The 12787-nt window shown below is 36.0% G+C and overlaps 1 protein-coding gene across 1 annotated transcript in view; it reads right to left on the reverse strand.

Annotated features, from left to right (window-relative positions):
• The window catches only part of rxfp2 (relaxin/insulin-like family peptide receptor 2), a 112341-nt gene extending 100628 nt beyond the window's left edge, over positions 1 to 11713 (reverse strand). Inside the window, exon 1 of the mRNA XM_015380063.1 lies at positions 11315 to 11713. Within this exon, the coding sequence (XP_015235549.1) occupies positions 11315 to 11369 (55 nt within the window). The 5' untranslated portion in view covers positions 11370 to 11713. The remainder of the gene's footprint in view (positions 1 to 11314) is intronic.
• Between the last annotated feature and the right edge of the window lie 1074 nt (positions 11714 to 12787).

Raw genomic sequence — 12787 nt, forward strand, 5'->3', positions numbered from 1 at the left:
TTCTACTTTTACTTTTATACTTTAAGTAAATTTACAAGCCTGTACTTTGTTACTTTTACTTGAGTAAAGAAGTTTATTCAGTACTTCCACTTTTACCAGAGTATTTTTTAACACAAGTATCTGTACTTTTACTCAAGTACAGAAAGTGAGTACTTTTGCCATCTCTGCATATTTCACCTAATACTATATTATATTCACCAGTCTCCCTTTTATCTCCTCTCTCTTTCATCTTTTCTATTTTTTTTTCTGTTTTTCCTTTCCTTTTCTACCTACATTGAAGTGTCCATATAATCTGTAAAACTTCCTGCATAATTATAATAAAACATTCTATATGCATAAATCAAGCAGAACACTATGGGGATAGCCGTACTGCTCCACTTGTGAAAGTAAAATCAGTTGGGCTCTTTTTGGCATCAAGACAATTATGTCAATTATTCATGTAAACCTAATTTGACCATTTACATAGATGTAAAAATATACACTCACTCACATAGATTATACGTATTTTTTTTTTTTTGTCATTTACAGTTCTATGATGACAGAGCTGCAAGAGAAGAAATCACGAGTTCAAGGTCTGTGGGGATCCTTTCACCATTGACTCCACTGCCTATAGCTTCTACTTGATACAAATAAATAACTATGATTATAGATTATTAGACATAGATTAGATTATACGGTATATATATAGAATGTATATGTATAGAGACATTGTAGAATGTTTGTGCTGTAGATATCAGATTTATCTGGTTCTTTATATAATTCAAGATATTACCATTTAATCAGTTCTTTGTAGTCATCTTAAATTAATCGTGTAGTTATAGATAAACTCTGGCCATATGCAGGTCGATAAAAAAAACTTGCTCCTCTTCAATTTACTTTTTAATCTTAGGGATTTACTTATATCTAACAGGCAATGGAGTGTGTGTTCTTATATCCAAAATCCATTGGACTGAAGGTGTGCTAATTGGAAAGCATGCTGACAAACTACCTCAGATTGTAACACAAACATTGAGGCTTTCCGTGGAAAACAGTGTAGACATCTTAAAAATGGCATTTATACAATTAGCACAAAATTAAAGCTATGTCTCTCTGACAAGCATGCATGATCAAATAAGCTTACACATATTACCTGTATGACATCCTGGTTTTCCCAAAACAGTCATCTCTGTGATCCCTTTTCCTGTCACTCCATCTCTCAATTACATACAAGACCACTACAAGCAGACCCCCCCCCCCTTAAATAAGAGAGTGTTTGTCTTCTTAGGACAATTTTTTTTCATTGTGTTAGTGTTAATTGTCTTTTGCTATTCTTAGTTTGCTATAATATATAGGTATGACCATTATATTTTAGAAAATGTCATCTTACATTCAAAATGGATATGCACAAATTTTTCTCAAGTTTAAACCTGAAAACAAAGAAAGCTTATATAGTATGCACTCATAACAACTAGAAGTGTTTTTCTTGAAAGAATACAAAGATATTGAAGATCAACACTAAAAGGGAAATATGGCTCTCTGGATCAATCAGACCCCATATCTGACCAGTCCAAAAATGATTCCAGCCAGAAAAGTCATATCAGAGAAGTTAAGTCTCTGACATTTTATAAAGCACATTTTAATTTCTCAAAACAAATTTCTAAAGAGAAGTCATACCCAACCTTCTTATAAACTATGTTTGCCCTTCTTCGTTTCAGCCTTTTGTCTTATCCGTAGCCAACTTTCATCATTCCCACTTTTAGTTTCTTTTTTTAATCTACATTCAGTGCAAACATTTGAAGATTAAACATCCCAGACAATTTCCTCTGAACAATGTTACAGAAAAGGATCTACTTTTGTAGCAATGTTTTAAGTGATAAGGAGACCAATAATAACTTTCTTTTTTTATAATGAGAGGAGCTTTGATCAAAGGTCCAAAACTACTGCTAAAGATATTTTGTTTTTTTATGTATCTTATGTATCTACTAGCAAACAAAAAAACAACAACATAGAAATAAGTACAGTAAATGAAGTGCAAGATCCTGGCTGTCACAGGAGAATTCCCTGTAAATGTTTAAAGTGAGGTCTTTTTGCTCAGCATTGAGAAAATGATTCAGCATGTGAAGAAACTTGTATTCATTTTCATGAGTGGTATCAGCAACAAGTATCACCCTAAGCAGACAAAAGGGAACAAATTAATCATAAGAGGGTCATTCATCCAAAGACAACCCAGTGAAAGGCAAAACCAAAAGGACATAGAGGAAAACAGGTTTGAACAACAACAGCTGAGGGGAAAAGGATTACAGATTTTACAAGATACATGTCGGAAACTATACCTGAATATCAATGTATGAATGCACCTTTTAAAACAATGCAATCTGCATATTTATTTATTTCACATGACAAAAGATTTCTTAGCGAACAGATAAACAATGAGGCAAATTTACGAGACCATGTAAATTTGCAATTGTTCTCAAATGAAAAATTTCTTCTGGGTAGAATAAAGTTACGTAATTAAGGTTGTAAAACTGTCCACAAAGGTGTCACAGGCGGATTTGAAATAATTAAACCTGTTCATCAAGAACAGTGAACCTCAGTGTTAGGTGTTCAGTGTTAGGACCCCCTTTTTCATTGTACTTGCTGCCCTTGGGGTCCATCCTGAGAAGACTCTCTTATAATTTTTATGTTAATTATGTCAGATATATTAGCCTATTAAAAGGAAAAACTATTTTCCCTTGCTCCACTACTGGCATGCCTTAATGACATTGATCCTGGTTGGCTCTTAATTTTTTTGCATCTTAATGAGGAAAAAAATTAAATCGACGGTGATTGTTTCCAGTAACCTTTGTAAATACCTCCCTGTTGACTTGAACCTTTTCACTATTCTTTTTACGTTAAAACCTTTAAATTTGATCAGCAGGTGAGCTCTGTAGTAAAGTCCAGCTTTTATCATATCAGACAGCTGACCAAGGTCAAACCTTTTCTTGCACAGCAGCACTTTGAAACAGTAATCCATGCCTTTGTTAAACCAGATTTAGCAGATTACTGTAATACACTTTATTTAGGGGTGAGCCAGTCATCCCTTGCACGTCTTCAGTTGGTGCAAAATGCAGCCGCAGGCTTTTTAACTGAGGAACGAAAGAGAGAGCACATAACTCCCATCCTGGCCACCCTCCACTGGCTTCCTGTGTATTTTAGAGTTCATTTTAAGACTATTTTATTTGTTATCAAGTCTTTAAATGGCCTGGGCCTCTCCACTTCAATGCTCCCATTCAGTGCCTCAGGTCAGCACACCTGATGCTCCTGGAGGTACGGAGTTCTAAATTATCTGCTCCAAAATTGTGGAATCTAAATTATCTGCTCCAAAATTGTGGAATTGTGAGATCCCCCTCCTCATTAGACAATCCTCCTCACTGTCAATTTTTAAAGCATAAAACCCATTTTTAAAACCTATTTTATTCTTTGGCTTCTAACACAGCATGAGAATTTGTTTTGTGTTTTGGTTTGATTTATTGTTTTTTATATGGTTTTATTTGCTTTAACTAATTCACTGTATTCTTTTGTTTTATTCTTTTAAGATCTGATGTTGTTTTATAGGGCCTTAACTTTCCTTGTATCTACAGCGCTCTGTGGGAGCCATGCTTGTTTTAAAGGGCTTTATAATAAAGTAGAGCAGGGTTTTTACTGCAGAGTAAATGTCATAAGATTTTACTTTCTGTCACTTTAATGAAATAAATTCAGTAGAGCAGCTTGCACATCTATATAACAGATGCATAAGAGAAAAAAAAATTAAAATCTAAAAAGGACTCCAGCACACTGTCAGACTTGTATAACATTTATTTTTGATGGGTAAAACAGAATTGCTAGTTGGAATTGTTTAAGTTGGAACTAAGACAATATTGGATCGTCCTCCAGACCTTTGACTGAATGCAGGGGGCATTGTTATTGTGCTAATTACTGTGAAAATCTTGGATAGGAGCAAGAAGATTAAAGTTAAATCGCTCGCCAAGATTTTCATTAATAGGGAATGAATGTTGAAGGTTCAAAGATAATCAAATGCCGTTATAGTTCCCACCATTAGCAATAACAACTAGTTGAATAAATCCTGTGTAAATAAATGTTTTGTTATAGGAGTTGTACAGTGTTTTGGTCTTCTTTAAATACTGAAATAAATTCAGACATGTTACTTAGAATAAAAAGAGTGGTCAATATAAAGAGGATGGGGAAAAAAAGAATGATGCTCTTCTCTGAACTGTAACCAGTGTCATCTAATCTATTTAGATATTTGTAAGCAGCTTTTACACCAGAAGGCATTTTTATATAAAACAGTCACTTATTATGATCCTTCTACAGTAGCAGCCAATCAAATTGGCCCCTCCCAGTCAAACGCCAGCTGAATGGTAGCCTACTCCCCTGCGACTCCCAGCAAAATCCCCTCCGACTTCCAGCCTCTGGCCTTCTCCTGGGAGTGCATATTTTTTTACTCTGAATCCAGCCTTTCACTGAATTACAGGGTCTGACCAGGAGATGATGCTTCTCTTTAGATCTTAATTCCCAAAAATCATGACAGAAAGAATATTTAAGTACAAAGACTGATGCTTAAAAATGAACTGTAAAGGACCAGCCAAGGGCCCATCAAGGAAAGAGGGGAAATTTTGAAAGGCTAAGCTGTAAGTTCATAATTTTTACAGCATCCTCAACAATGGGACTGCTGTTTTCCAGCTGTGAGGTTTAGATATTTCTACTAACCCTAACCCCTTCACAAAGTTGAACATCAGTCCTTACAATGCATTGTTAGTCACAGCCCTTCTTTTAAACTTTGATGTTATTGTTCAAACTGGCAGTAGATATAAGTGTAAGTTTACCATAATTTTTTTATGCTGCATGACTAAAAGGTCAACATACATCTGTGTTACTCAATTGACATTTTCTGTTTTTCCTAATCAAAGGCTAGCTAAGAGAAACTTCCCTATGCTTAAAGCCACATTTAAAGCCCAGGAAAGCTTGGAATCACTGAAAATGAATTCACTAATATCCAGCAAATGTAAGAGCGTTATTATATAGATTAAAAGAAAATGCATAATTAAACTACTTTGCTGGTATTAAGAAATTTAATTAATTAAGACTAAGTAAATATACTAAACATTAAATCCTATTTTTTGTTCCTATTTATTTACCTAGGATCTTGCCATTTCAAAAAGGATATAATTTGAGATATGAAAATATGAAAGATCTCTGGGACAATGGTAACAAAAACAACTTTAATCTGACAAAAGTAATAACAAATAGAAATTGAAGGCAAATGAACAAATGAAAGTCAGACACTGACTTTTCAACCAAGCTTCTACGGAATTATAATGAAAATAATCTAAACATAAACTTGTGAAACAGGCCTGGACAAAACATCACAGGTGTCTACAATCTATCAATCAATCAGTAGGCCTATATATGGAGTATACCACACTCAACATGGACCACAAAAGGTGAATGAAAAGGTTTCTCAGGAGTTCAGAAAGAAAAAATAATAATAAATAATAATAAAGGTTATAAGACCATCTTGAAGGAGGCTATGTGGCTTCAGGAGGTAAAATGATGACAAAACAAAAAGGCGGGTACAGTAATTGTTTAAGCCAAAGTGGACTCAGTGGGAGATGACCAAAGAGGACCCCATTGTTTAAAAAAAATTGGGAAATAGTACTTTTGTAGTGCTTTATCAAGTCAGGACACTTGAAAAAAGCGCTTTACACTTCTTGACATTCAGTCATTCATCCATGTATGCAAACACTGATAAGAGGCAAGCTACATTATAGCCACAGCTGCCCTGGGGCTCATGTATGGAAGCGAGTCTGCAATACACTGGTGCCACCCATTCCTTGTGCTATCATCAGTAGACACAACACTGGAGGCCGGAGCTCGGGTTTGAACAGACAACATTTTGTCTGCAGGGTAAACTTCTGCATCTGATGCCACTGTTGTTCCTCGAATCATAAAAAAACAAACAAAAAAAAACCATTTGAATTTTCCAAACTAAATAATGAGCGCATGCTTGTGGTAGCATCTCCTATGGATACAAGACAAAAGTTGAGTTTTTTTGAAAGGATACATCTGCTCCATGCTCACAGACTAAAAAGAAAGCATAACAAGAAAAGAATACCGTTCTTTCTGTAAAGCATGGAGTAGGCTTTGTTATGTTGTCGGGCTGCTTTGCTTCATCTGGAGAGTCTCATATCGCTGCAGGGTACAACAAAATCTAAAAAAAAAAACTATCAGGGGATTCTAAAGAAAAATGCGCTGCCCATAGATGTTCGAGATCGGCCTGTTTTCCAGTGTGGTCCTGTTTCTCTGACAGTGACTGAGTGGATGTGCTCTCTTCGTCCTCTGGCATGGGAGCTGCCTTGGAGCTCGTCTGCCTGCCTGTGTGTTTCCTGGACGGGGCCGCCTTTTACAGCTGCTTTTTGTATCTCTGCTTCTGTCTTCTTGAACCCCAGTCGGCATCGGCAGATGGCCGCTCACACTGAGCCTGGTTCTGCTGGAGGTTTCTTCCTGTTAAAAGGGAGTTTTTCCTCTCCACTGTCGCTACAAGCATGCTTAGTGTGAGGGATTGTATTTGAGTCAATGAGTCAATGCAATCAACTGGTTTTCCTTAGATAGAAAACTTTGTATCAATTTGACTGTATGATCTGGTTGAACTGTAAACTGCCTTGAGATGACATGTGTTGGGAATTTGGCGCTACATAAATAAACTGGATTGAACTGAATTGAATTGAACAGTGTCAGAAAGCTTGGTCTCAGATGCAAGTCATGGGTCTTGCAACAGGATAATGACTCAAAACACAAAGCTAGAAACAGTCAAGAATGGCTAAAGGGCTTATTCTGGGGGTGGGGGTTCAGCACAAGCTACAAGCTGACCACACCACACCACAAGAGGATGTAGAAAACAGCCATTTACAACTTTTTCAAAGCCTCTTTGTTTTGTCGAGGAGTTTTACAGTTCTACAGTCATTTATTTCCAGGAGTTTTTCCACAACCTGTTGATGGTGATATTTATGAGCTAAATCACATATCTAGCTGTTTACTTTTGAGAACCCTTGCCAGAAGGAGTTGCTGCTCATTTGCCATTCCTTCTAAAATTTTCCAAGGTGCGGGGTGCGGAAATTTTGTCTACATGGATGCTGTGCAAAGGGTCATGGAAGCCAAAAATTGACCTGGCGGATGCATCAAGCATAAACCAAGCTCACGAGGAAAAAATAAGAACTTTCTGGAGTGGCTTTTTATGACCCCTGAAATCCTAAATCTTATTGAGCAGATATGAAGGAGCTGAAACATGTGGTCTGAAATAAGCATTCTTTGAACCTGAGACAACTGGAGCAGTTTGCTCAGTGGGCCAAAATACCTGCAAGAGGAGCAGAAGTCTCACTGACAATAAAAAGAATAATTTAATTGCAGTAATTACCTCAAAAAGCTTGTGCAATGAAAGTTTTTACTAGTTTATTTTTTAAGATACATAATTCTGTTCAAGCGTAGTTGTTCTACCTTTCAATTTCTGTGATGGACTTGTGACTTGGTCCAGGGTGTACAGTACCCTGCCTTTCGTCCATACACTGCCCAGGATGAATGGATGGCTGGAGTGACTTTCATTTGTTCATTTTTACAGAATTTGCTCTCATTAGTGCATTTGTCAAATTAAAGTTGTCTCTATGACCATTCTGGCCTTTTCTTTTATTATACAATTTGTACCTAAAATACATACATGTGTAACCATGCGGAGTTATCATCTCACTTCAGCTTAACACATCACAAACACCCAATACGTTACACTGCATTTATTCAAATGTTTAAAAGAAAACAATTTGTAACATTGTGAAAGATTATCCAACTTAAAATTGTCTTAAAGGTCAAATTAAAGAGATTTTCATGCTTAAGTAATTTCTTCCTTAGTGCATTCTCTCCTGCCTGTGGCAACTCTTGAATAATCACTATGTAGACTTCTTAGATGAGAGTTTTTGGGTTTTTTTTTTTTTTTGCCGTTAGCGGTATGAAAATGGTATAGAACAGAATATTCTCCTTTGTGGAGAAATTAACATGGCAAGAAGTGAAAGATAAAAGGAAGAAAGATAAGAAAGTTAATCATATAAACCACATACCCTACATAGTATAAATGCACACATCTCCATCCTCTTAAATTTGAGCTTTTAATATTTGTATGAAAGGAATAGATATACAGGAGCACAATGAGATCTGTGTATATTAGAGAAAACTTTGGGAACCCCAACCTTTTCAGAACTGAATCTGGATTTAAAGAAGACATCTATGAGGGCTAGCAGATCAACATGAGTCAGAAGAAAATTACATTAAAACTGCCTCAAATGTAATATGTCACAATGATAATTCTAGCTGCAAATTAAGAAAAAGAGAAACCAGAAGCCGCTATTCATTTTTGTGTTTACGCTGTTCCTGCTGTAACACTCCTTTCCTTATATTGTAAGGAGTCCGTCTTTCAGTAGCAGCTCTTATCCCTGCACACGGCAAATTATATTTGTAACAGCTGGAGTCCTACGCTATCAGATAAGTCATGTTCTCTTTCCTGTTTGTTTGCTGTCCTCTAGAAAACTTTTATTTACAGATGGAAATATTTCAATTTCTGTAAAAACTAAGCACAGCCTCTACCTATACTGAGACAATAGTTTTGTCTTATTAAGCCCACAGGCATCAGGAAAGTCTTCTTTTTCCATGAATTGAATTTTATAATTTCTCTGAGCAGGTCTATAATGCATTTTGTAAGGCACTGCACACCTTTGATAGATATTTTTTTAAGTTTTAACATCTGTTACTGGGTAATGGATCAAATGGATTCCAAATAAAGTACAATTCCAAATAAAAAAATTAATATTCATGCAACCTAATGACATTAAATTGGATAATTGGGAATCTTACATGACGGTTATGAAGATTATGCTGTGAAAAAAAAGACTGAAATAATAATATTACAAATGTTTTAATAAAAAAAACTGTAAGAAATAGTCCACCATAATCTATGTAGCTGGTAACATTTTGAGTGTGTGAACATTGACTGTAAATGTAGCCCTGAGCCAATTTCATCTTCTTTCAGGAACATGCTTTTAAAAGCAAAGGATTCCAGATATCTAAAAGCAGCATGTATAAATATATTTGTGGGTTTCAATCTAAATCAATTTATATTTTTCAAAGACAGTAACATCTGAGGTTTGTGATTCAGAGTTAAATATGTAATCTTACAGTTTAGCCTTCCCGCAGTGTATAATAAATCTGAAAATGACAGGTTTATGCACAAATTTTGTAATGTTATAACCAATAACTTAAATTTAATTTACCGGGATGTTATGCAACAGGCAACACAAAGCCGAATGTGATCAAACACGCCACAGAGTACACTGTAAAATAAATAAACCTATAAACTGTTCCTTACTGCAAAGGTCAAATCTGGCACTCAGTTTGGTTATTAGTAAAAATATTTTAATTGCAGTAAAATACCAGGACTAATCAGGTAAGTCTAACTAACACAATAAACCTAAAAAAATTAATTACAGAAAAGCCTTAGGCAGGAATCAAACTCATGATCTCGATGCTGCGAGGTAGCAGTGTTACAAACTACGTCACCATCCAGGTTTCCTGACTTTTCACCAGTTAGTCACGCTACGCACCAAACAGGGCTGCAGTCGGAATCAAAATTGTTGACTTTTTCTAACAGACATAAAACGTAATTATAATGCTTCACAAACTGCTGAATTTAATAAACTAATTTGAAGATACATCCCTTTTTGTTGCATGGTTGAGCAGAGCAGTTAACACTTGGCACATGTGCACATTGTGATACTTTCATGTTATATTTTCTAGTGTTAAAAAAGGTGGAATATTACTCATTAAATTCTAGTTAATTTCCAACCTAATATGTAATTAAAAAAAAAAAGATTTGTATGGATTTACCATACACCAAAATCCTTCCTTAGATTGTACAGTTCTGTTTATAGAAGCCATATTGAAAACTTGTGAAAACTTGATTATTTAACTACAATGACGAACCTGCAAAAGATAATTAAAAGCAGCCAAAAGGAGTTGCAAGAATCAACAGCTCTGAATTGAGGACAAGATGACCTGACTTCTAACACACTCCACATTTCTGTCTTTTATGTATAGAAAAACATTATTAAACAACATATATATATATTTTTAAAAAAGAAGCTTACAATGCATATGCCCTACACACCAAGCAGGGGACTTGACTCAGATGCTCTGATCACACACACACAAAAAACAAAATCAAAGTCTTTGCGCATACAAGAACAACCTGAACTGTTAACAGAAAAAAAAAACAGAAGGAAAATGTTGCCCTATTACAATCAGTATTTTGAGCTTAATATTTAAAAATGTTTTTTGGATTTGCAGTTTTTCCTAATGTGGTGCAGCCCCAGCCTCATCCTGTTGGTCACTATATCTGCCACTTCTCTCAAACTCTGGTTAAAAATCCAGGTCTAGATCTTTCCACTGAGTACTGTGTCCAACCATGTTTGAAGTGCAGAAACAAAGACTCCAGTGAAATAAATTAGCTAAAGCTTTGCACAATAAAATTAACAGGAGACTGAAACTTTAAGGGGATTTACCATTATGTAGCAACTCAACAAGTCAGTAACTGTTCAGCAGACCTTATCTCTAAATCAGGCATTTTGAGTAAAACTCCACACATAGATTAAATACAGACTGGAAAGGAATAGCATTCGAAACACAGCACTGACACACAGTATCTCCCCCTGAGGATGAGGATGAGTCAGAGTGTGAGGTGCTGGAGGAAATGTGAATGGGCATGGGTAATGGAAATGAATACAGCATGAATTTTATATTAAATTACTTTACATACACTGGGCTCCGGGGGTGCGTTCCAAAAACAACCTCTGAACATTGTATCCTTTTGGTCCACAACCAAATAAATAAAATATAAAGCTATGTCTGCAACATATTCATGACATTGGATATTTCCTTCCCATTGTGTGCAAATATTATCTTTAGACTTGCACAGATGACCCCCATCCCTGTCTTGTTTTTTTGTCAGGAATGGGCAATCTGAGAGCCAATTTCACCTTCTCACCTGCTAGGGGAGCAGCAAAATGAACTAAAGATATTAGATTTCTTTCCAACTCAAAATCTATCAAGGCTTAGTGCGTAAAACGGCCACAATAAAGTGTCTGAAACATGAGACAATCATTTACAGTGGAAGTTAAAGAAGCTCAGCTTTAACTATAGCATGCCACCTCAAAGCGATGTATATTTTTACATGGAAACATGCATATATGGTATTTTAAAGTACCTTTAATCTGAGTCTGGGTCAGGTGGATGAGGAAAAAGAGGACAGGTACGTCCATCCTGCAGTTCCGAACTTTCTCTGCTGAAACGCCCAGATCAGTCAGATTTATTCTCCTCCGCGTGAAAAAAAACCCACACCCACAGAAAAAAAAATCAATTATAAAGTCCAGCTCCGTCCTAAAACTATTAATTCTAATAATCTGATTCGTTTGAATGAAGCCCTCATTTAGGACTAAGTAACTTCAGGAGATAAATTGAATCCGAGCAGAGACAAAGCAAGTCGGTGCGTAAAGACAGCGACATCCAGTCATCCGTAAAAAGCAGAGCCCACAGCAGACACGCTTCCTCTTTTCCTCCCTCAGCTGTACTCACACTCTCTCTCCCACAATGTGACACGCAGTTTGCTTCTCACCACACAAAGCACCGCGTTTGACCTCATCCTTGTTTAAAACATAGAGATCAAGCAGCGCGCCCTGCTTTGAGATGCGCCATATGACGCGCGCACCGGTTGCCAATGGCGCATCCGGTTTGATAAAGTTGGCGGCGGCCGTAGTGGATAACCTGGCTGCATTACCAAGCGCTGGTTTTATAGTTGCTGCAACAGAAGCCGCACGCAGTTTGCCTTTCTGATTTACACAAAAAAAAAAAAAAAAAAAAAAAAAAAAAACAATAACTACAACAAGCAGATCAATCTAATTGGCTGCTGATTTGTTAAACTTTACATAACAAAAATACAATGTCCACATTTTGACGCATCATAAATTTCAAGGTGTTTTATTGGGATTCTTCACCTAGTAGGCTAAGGTAAAAAAAAAAAATTATACAGAGTATTTGATAAATAGTTACATTTCCTGGAAATTAAACTCAGTAAAGTTTGGAGCAGATTTGTATTTAGGATTTTTTTTCCCACTGATGCTCCTATAAAAAAAAAAAAAAAAAGAAGAATTATATATATATATATATATATATATATATATATATATATATATATATATATATATATATATATATATATATATGACCAACAGAGGTCAGCTGCAATCTAAAAAAAAAAAAAACTAAACTAAAACAAAGAAACAAGAAACAAACAAACACATGGTTTTCCAATTTACCAGGCCAGACAGGCAAACTTGCAGTATACATCAACACCAGAAACACACAGGAAGCTTGTGCTAACTTTACAAGACTTTTTACGGCTTGAGACTGGAAGCAATAGGAAATGCTTTGATATTTACACAGATGCCGGTGTATTTAGATTTCACCAATTTCTACTTTTTCAGACCAGGATTTTGGGCATCTGGCAGCGACTCATCGCCTGAACTGAAGTTCTGAAAGGAGAAATGAGTCGATCACAAATGATTGTGGCTGAGTGGTAGCTGAAGGTCTGCACAGACTCTCAACTGAGTTTTTCCCTCTGCCATGAATTGCAGTATTTCCCACAGGCTCCATGGCACTGCAGCATAACGAAGAGCCCTCA

The sequence above is a fragment of the Cyprinodon variegatus genome, unplaced genomic scaffold, assembly GCF_000732505.1.
Source record: "Cyprinodon variegatus isolate N-32 unplaced genomic scaffold, C_variegatus-1.0 Scaffold207, whole genome shotgun sequence".
NCBI lineage: Eukaryota > Metazoa > Chordata > Actinopteri > Cyprinodontiformes > Cyprinodontidae > Cyprinodon > Cyprinodon variegatus.